This window comes from Channa argus, chromosome 1, assembly GCF_033026475.1.
Source record: "Channa argus isolate prfri chromosome 1, Channa argus male v1.0, whole genome shotgun sequence".
Lineage (NCBI taxonomy): Eukaryota > Metazoa > Chordata > Actinopteri > Anabantiformes > Channidae > Channa > Channa argus.
Genome location: NC_090197.1, coordinates 41,325,274 through 41,333,135, shown reverse-complemented (window position 1 = coordinate 41,333,135; position 7,862 = coordinate 41,325,274). Strand labels below are relative to the sequence as shown.

Below are 7,862 nucleotides of genomic sequence, written 5' to 3'. Positions count from 1 at the left end.
TGTGGACATGTCCAAACATACTTTGATAGAAAGCAATGCAGCAGGTTGCTTAGAGAGGTTTGAAAGTATACTCTCAATAATGACGCGATGACCAGCTGGATTGTGCTCATTCAGTGCAACAAAGTGTACTCAGATGCTTACAGCACAATTAATATTAGACCTGTCTGGGTGGCTGTTGTATATGCACTTATGCATGATGGGTGATGTTTAGCTTTTCTGGGAGGGGTGTGGATGCTGGAGTTATGGGGTATTAGACAGAGAGGTGTGAGTCAGTCAACAACTCAATACATAAACACTTGCTGTTGCACACTGAGACCTTCCTGGGAAACGTAAGCTGTCTGCCAAGATGTTACACTCGGCCTTCTCTACTCTGCAGGAGAACCATGTTTAGTAGAACTGCTTTCATTTGTGTAATGCTGCATGTGCACAGAAACGCTGCCTTAAATTGACTGAAATATGTTACAAATGTGATACATACTAACGATAGCATTTAGCTGTTTCCCGATAATTAACTGTTTAAAACCATATCTTACATGCTGCTTGTACAGTTCCTTCTATAAGATCTGACATCATGTTACCTAGCAGATAAAAATTAAAAGTTGTGAAAATCTTTCAAAACCTTGAAGATAAATCTGCTGCTTACCATTTATTAAAGGGTTGGGGGGCATAATTCATAGAAATGCTCAAGCAAATCTGATTTAATCTAAAAAAGAAATTTTAAACATTGGCAAACGTCACACTGTAGATTTTTCTTTAGCATTAATAATATGATTTATGGCATTTAAAATGAACTGCGATGTCCTGCTCTACTAATTAATATCTCAAAAATGCTCCAAACACACATGATTGAATTACAGTCTCTAAAAAGTCTAAAAGGGTGGATGAAGTCTTCGATTGTTTCATTTCTTCTTAAGGCACTTTGCTTTTAACGTTTTCTCTTTAGAGTAGAATTTGAACCTCACTTTTAGGTGTCTTTGTATAAAAGCATCTAAATGTAAAGCTAATACTGAAATGTTCCATGTTATTTACACTGAGCTGCCTGAAAGTCATTTTTACACACCAGTGCCCTCCAGTGTATAATTTAAGATTGCCCATAATGTGCAGTTTAATAAATAAATAAAATAAAATAAAACCTTAGTACCAGAAACAGTTTAAATCTTCTCCAAAAATTGGATATAAGTGTGTGTGTTAGAGAGAGAGCGAGAGAGAGAGCGAGAGAAAATGTAATCCAAAATTTTTTATTTATTATTTTAAAATGTTCAAAAGTAGGACCAGCCTTCTACAAATGAAATACAATAAAATGTACATTTTAATAAGTAATAAATATCCTTCATAATAGCATAATGGCTTAAAAAACAATGTTGGTGTGAACAGCAACTATTAAAGAAACAACTATTATACACTAAATACAGTAAAATAAATAAAATAAACTCAAAACTGTTTTGAGGGCACCTTTGTGCATTAAAAGCAAAACCTAACTGCTTCACATTACACCAAACCTGAAACATCTGAACATGCTTGCATACATGAAGAGCTTGCACAGTAGCACACATTCACTTTCTGGGATACATTATTCCTTCTGTATATCTGGGGAGACGTGTTTTCGATGCAATCCACTTGTTGTAGTTGGTGACCTGCGTGTAAACACCTGGTTTATTCTCTTTGGCACAACCTTCACCCCAACTTACAATCCCAAACAGAAACATGCGGCCTCCCGCACCACACACCAGTGGACCACCAGAGTCACCCTGTGACAAGAGGAAACAATAGAAAGCATGACAAAAGGATCCAGTCATATGAAGTTGTTTACTGGGCTCTTTGAAAGTCCTCATCCCCGTGCACATATGCACACATACTGGGTCATTTGCTCACCTTGCAGGCATCGGTGCTCCAGTCGGGGCTCCCAGCACAGATCATGTTTTCACTGATGCGATCTTCGTAGTACAATTTATTATTACATTGAGTTTGGGAGAGCAGTTTGACTTCGCCCTGTTTTAGGTACTGTGAGTAATGCCATGACTCTGCAGACAATACATTGCAAGAATCACTGAAGTGGCTGAAACATCAGTCATAAATATAAAGTTTACAGGTTCTACTCTCTTTACCGTATTTCTCCTTCCCAAATCCTGCGATGCTGCATTGAAATCCGGCAGGAAGTTTTGTGTGTAATGGAGGAAGACATACTGTCCGTGCAGACGCTGACTTCACTGCACATCCTCCATTTTTGCTTTTGATCTTCAATAGTGCTGAAACATAAAGAAAAACAACTTTGAGTCCTGCATGTACACAAATCACACACCAAGTTCTTTTGCCTTCTCTCTCCTATGCACATACAATGATGTTTGTTCTCACCTATGTCATTATTGTAGTTGTCCTCATTGAAATCTGAGTGGATGATAAGTTTTTCCACACTGAAGCTCTGCTCCGTGTGAGCATGTGTTTCATTGATAGCAGTCTTCCCCAGGTATACAGAAAACGTCCTGACATTTTTCTCATCACTGAACAAATGCCAAACAAAAATGCTTAACACCCTCACACACAGAGGTGCAAAAACACATTACATCGAGTCGTACTAACATCAAGTGCGGTAAAGGAAATGATGGTATGCTGAGTTTTCTGTGTTTGCATTTTTTCTCACCCTTTATCGAAGCAGTGTGCAGCAGTGAGAACCCAGCAAGGTGCAATGAGGGAGCCGCCACAGAGGAAACCATAGTCGCGATTAAAGATAGCAGCCACCCATGGGAGGGATTCTATGGGTGTGAATGAACCACCCACAACTTTATGCTGCCTCCGCTCGGACCTCTCACCACATGTCAGCTCTGCAGGAACAAACAGGACGTGAGTGCTAAATAATAGTCACTTCACATGATGCCACTGTGAAAAATGTATATAAACAATATAACTACCCGTATCCATATGAATTGAAGGACCTGTATGGGAGCAGAAAATAGGGGACATTAACAAAATCTGAATCAAACTATTTTGAAATGTTAGAATTTTAAACCTCAGTCTTACATTTCGGAATATCGCAGAATTCTCTCACAAGTCTCCTTTGCCTTCGGACGTAGCACCATGGCATCAAACCGTGGTCAGGATTTCTAGGGTTTAAGAGCAGTATTACTATATGTTTCACTAAAAATAGATGTTTTATATCTACTTTCTAAGATATCTCAAAAATCTAATATCTAGCATACCTGCAGTATCTGTGATTACCAATGCCATTTGAAGCATCCCAAGGGTTTCTTAACTGGCTCCAGTTGAGACATTTGTTGCCATATGCTGATACGGAAACATGTCCCCTGTAACTGCTCCCATCCTGATACTGACATGTATCTGGAGATAACAAATCAAAGAGAAAATATAAAGCATTTAATGCTAACTATGGAAGATAAAAGAAAATAAGATGTATGTAAGTATGGTGTATGTTGCCTGTACAGCTGACTTACCCTCTGTCAGTTTAGACCGTCGTGAAAAAGCCTGAGAGAAGAACAAACAAACATTCAGTCAAACAGATTTATAAAACTCTCAACACTGGCATATTAGGCTAAGGTTAACTTCCTCATATTGTGGCTTACCATGCTGACACTGAATGCTGCAAGGACGAGGGTGAGAAAGAAGTTCATCTTTACTTCTGGTTTTACTTCTTATTTACTTCTTTATTTTTGTCCGTGAAAAGACTGAGAATAAAAAATAAAACAGAAATGGAACATAAGACTTCTGAAAACTCCTCTGACCTTATACGGAGTTTATCTTTAAGCACATGACAGAACAGAAACAAGATGTGACTAATGTGAATTCTGTATCTAGTTTAAAGTATGATTGTAAACAGTGTTTGTTTTAATGTGAGATCAGTAGATAGAGCATTTTAACTGTGTGTACTCTGAACACTGAATCCACTATCAATTTAGATTACCTGAAATCTGCATGCGCACATTGCAATATCACATTCATGTTGCAGTGCACAAAGTTCAAACAGTTGATAATTGTGGCACTTGGCATTAAATTTATGATTGAAATTTTAGCCTGAGATTTTAACCATTGTTATCATACAGAAAGTGAACAAGACATGTGCTGTAACATTTAGCTGAAAGTCACAGTGGAGGAAGGTTTCTTAGAGCTGTTTACCTTTCTGTCCAAATGTACAGTCCTGAAGAAGTTTCTTCTCTTAACTGGAGTGACTATTATCTCCTCAGAGTATCCTCTGATATGCACCTGTGCTGTGGGATGACTTCGACTCACGCTCTTGTCTCTCCTGGTGATGAATTTGTGATCTTTCTTGTGTTGCCCTCCCATTTAAAAACACAGAGGTTGGTGGGAGTGGTTTATGAGAACATGTGAAAACATAACTCATCATCGTATTACTGAGCTGTAAAGCCTTGACCAAAGAATTTGTCACGTCCTGTAAAATTCACACTAAACACCCTCAACCGCCCTTATTCCTCTTAAAGCACTGTTCAGACAATATGACAATATGTGACAATATGTCCAAAATTGGTAAGATGCTGCAGATGTGGATACAGAAATAAATCCCATTTAGAGATAGAAGGACAGATTTGAAATTCATACTTTGAACACAGCAAAAAGAAGTATATAAACAACGATTTAGTGCTAAAATATTAAGACAACATGATCCTTTACTTTACATTTTTAATACAGTTAAATTTCCCTCAAGAAGCTGTGAAAGTAAATACAGCATTCCTGGTAATGTTGCATATATGTATATACTGTATTTTCTTAGCCCCATGCATCACTAAAACCTGGATTAAACTGGGTCTTGATATTGTCATTTTGTGCATCTGTATCAATATTTTAAAGGAAACCTCAATGCCTCTTTTTCACAGAGGATCGGGATTCTTACACTTGTTAAAATACTGTAAGCTGAGAATACTTCTTATTTTAGATTTATTTTTAAAGAAATAACATTAGGGATGTAGTAATATTGGTAAACATGACAATGACTAGCATGTAGGTCCACCTACAAGTCCAAATCATTCAGCACCACATTCCTGAATTTCCTTAATGTCTGGAATTCTGTATTGCATTATATTCTGGTCCCATCCCAAACAACAGTCATCATTCACAGCTGACACGGAATGCAGCTGCACAGCTTTTACCAAGTGCTCTGTAATCTTGTGATGTCAGTTTGCCACATGTGTTATGGTTACTTACGGTATGTTTGAATCAGCTTTTAGTTTGTAAATGCAGTTTTAAAATGCAATTTATCTATTCGAAGGTGCTTTATTGTAGGTTTTTTGTTACCCTGCTTTAACTTGTGCAGCAACTTGTAAAAACAGTTCTATTTAAATTATGTTTAATGTATATGTTACACATTAAAATGTCCAAATAAAGACATCCATGTCTAGAAACCTGTTTATTTTCACTAATACATGTAAAGCACACAAAAAAGTAAAAGTACAAATCAAGATGTTTTGATGAAGTTATCTGTCTTTGTTTGTTGTTTAGTAGCATTGCATACACTACAATACTGACTCATACATCCCGTGAGTCATCAACCTGATACATCAACCTGCTGCAGACAGCGGTTTCGGAATAACTGACCACTTGAAATATATTCCTGAAACTTGAAAGAATTAAGTTTTACCACATGAGTGTATTTAATCAACCTCTTTACTAATATATCTGGTTTGGATAACTGAGCAGCTGGATTTTCAGACAAGATTTCTTTCACATCTTGTATTAATAATTTAACAAAACCTTAAACCTTAAACAAAAGGCATTGTTGGGAATTGTGCATGGGGATTTCTCACATCTCCCCCATTAAATTACATCATCAATTACTTTAAAGCTAGTATTACTAACATTTCCTCCTTTCTGATGGTCACAGTACTCAGATATGACACCTTTGTTTTAGGCATTGTGAACTACATTCACAGGAGGAGGATGAACACGTACAACAAGCATGATGCCAAGTCAGGAAGCATGAAACAGCTCTACAGCACACAATAAGTAATTCATTTATTGACTCTAACTGTCTTCAACGATTGAAGTCTATTTCACCTGCATTACAGGTGTTTTACCAAAAAAAGAACTACATGTTAGACAAAAATTACCCAATGCAGGGAATCCCAGGATATCTGTGGTCAAAGCCATCTGCAACCTGTTTGTTTGATTTCGTTATTTTGTCTCAAATACTTTGCCTCCCACATTCCAGTCCTGTCGTTACCCACCAAACTATCCTACAAGTTCCTGGTATCTTCCTACTATACACTTCTGACACATTCTTCTCCAGCTGCCCAACAGGGCTGAGACACTGTAATGATATTTTCTAGCACACCTCAAACTGTGAACAGATGACATGTTTTGTTTTTACAAAGAAAAACAGACAAATGACGCAGTTGCTCGCAGAGTGTTTTTTTAATTAAATAAATGTTTATTTTGATATTTTTGATCTGCACCATTTTGCTTTTTATTCACAATCATCTTTAATATACTGTAACAAGTGGAATATAAATTAAGCTTAAAGCAGAAAACAATTTCACGTAAAAACACTAAAAAGGGCATTTCCAATCACCCAGTGTGTGCATACATGATCATGTAAAACAATATATAATGTATTTTTTAAGAAGGCCATGGGAAAAGGGTGTTGCATTTTTACTGCTGCTATTGTACAAGGGTCAGTCAACCTTTTTTTCCAGCCCAAATGAATGCATTCATAATGAAAGTGTTTGTATGTGGTAAACACAGTTGCATCATTCTTCTACTTAATTAGGATAGTAGGTATTTTACATGTAGTAGCGTTTGTATTTCTGTGCAAGGTTGCACATACGAAACACACTGACATCAGTTTAGAGAAGGAAGGAGAAAAACAGAAATGAAAGCCCACAGAGAGAAACAATGATTCATGTCTATTTTCTACTTTTATCTGATGTACAGAAATGTGTGTTTTAATTAATGTGTAAATCCTATAAAATCATTCCTTTGTTTTCACATGTCAAACAATTCATTAATCACCTCAAGGACTCAACACTATACTGACTTTAGATGCAATGTGTTTTTTTCTCGTTTTCCTGTCTGCGTCTCTGTTTCAGTGTACTAAAATAAAAGACAATTCCTTTCCTTCCTTATAAAACAAAAAACAGATGTTCTGCACACATACATTTCACTTCTTTAATTCTCACGCTATTGTTATCACCAGGTTCAAAAATTCTGTATAGATTCACCTTCATCTTGATAGTCTGCAGATACAAATTGCACTGACTGTTGTAGAAGAAGTAATAAATAAAATATATAATAAAATAAAAATCACAAAGGAAATAACATTTTCTATGCAATGACAATGAATGAAATTTTAATTCCTTAATAATCTGATTTAAAGAGGTTGTTCACACAGTTGCAATAAATGTTGGTTCATTGTTACTAATAACAGCATTACATCAGCCCTTATAATTTTAAAATCATCACCACAGTGTTACATTTCCTCACTGAACAAACATTTCCCAGAGTCGACTGTAACGTCAGAAGTTTTTTTCCCCATCAAGTCTAATTTCTGTTACTTAAGATAATCTATTGCACAATCACCAATCATTTAGTCCATAAAACAATAATAGTGATTAAAAACACAGTTTATTTTATCTCTGTAACATAATGGTATGAGTTTTACTCCTAATGAGACATTAGTTTTTTATTTTCTGTTTGATAGTCTTGAGAAACCTCATTAACAGGACATTTTAGACCACCTGACAAAAAAAGCAATTATCCATAGAACTGAGTCAAGTATTTTCTTCTGCTTTTACAAATAATTGTTGAATACAATTATGTTTCAATTACAGTTACACTTAAGCTAATGTTGCACTGCAAATCACAATGTGTCTCCCTTCACCTTAAATCCTCCTGTCTGTGAT

At 36.2% G+C, this 7,862-nt stretch overlaps 1 protein-coding gene across 1 annotated transcript; it reads right to left on the bottom strand.

Moving 5' to 3' along the window:
- Window positions 1-1,222: 1,222 nt before the first annotated feature.
- On the bottom strand, window positions 1,223-4,284 carry plaua (plasminogen activator, urokinase a). The gene is made up of 11 exons (XM_067521744.1): window positions 4,126-4,284; window positions 3,576-3,677; window positions 3,447-3,477; window positions 3,195-3,333; window positions 3,016-3,098; window positions 2,907-2,930; window positions 2,639-2,819; window positions 2,353-2,498; window positions 2,106-2,246; window positions 1,873-2,021; window positions 1,223-1,748 (listed from the first exon to the last, which is right to left on the bottom strand). The coding sequence occupies exons 2-11, from the start codon at window positions 3,621-3,623 to the stop codon at window positions 1,554-1,556; spliced, it is 1,137 nt and encodes a 378-aa protein (XP_067377845.1). The 5' UTR covers window positions 3,624-3,677; window positions 4,126-4,284; the 3' UTR covers window positions 1,223-1,553.
- Between the last annotated feature and the right edge of the window lie 3,578 nt (window positions 4,285-7,862).

Excerpts from the sequence above, each read along its gene's own strand:
- plaua (XM_067521744.1), bottom strand. The coding sequence starts at position 3,623 with ATGAACTTCTTTCTCACCCTCGTCCTTGCAGCATTCAGTGTCAGCATG. Across the intron at positions 3,099-3,194 it reads GGTAATCACAGATACTGCAG|AAATCCTGACCACGGTTTGA; the intron begins GTATGCTAGATA and ends CTTAAACCCTAG. Across the intron at positions 2,820-2,906 it reads TTCAATTCATATGGATACGG|AGCTGACATGTGGTGAGAGG; the intron begins GTAGTTATATTG and ends TTGTTCCTGCAG.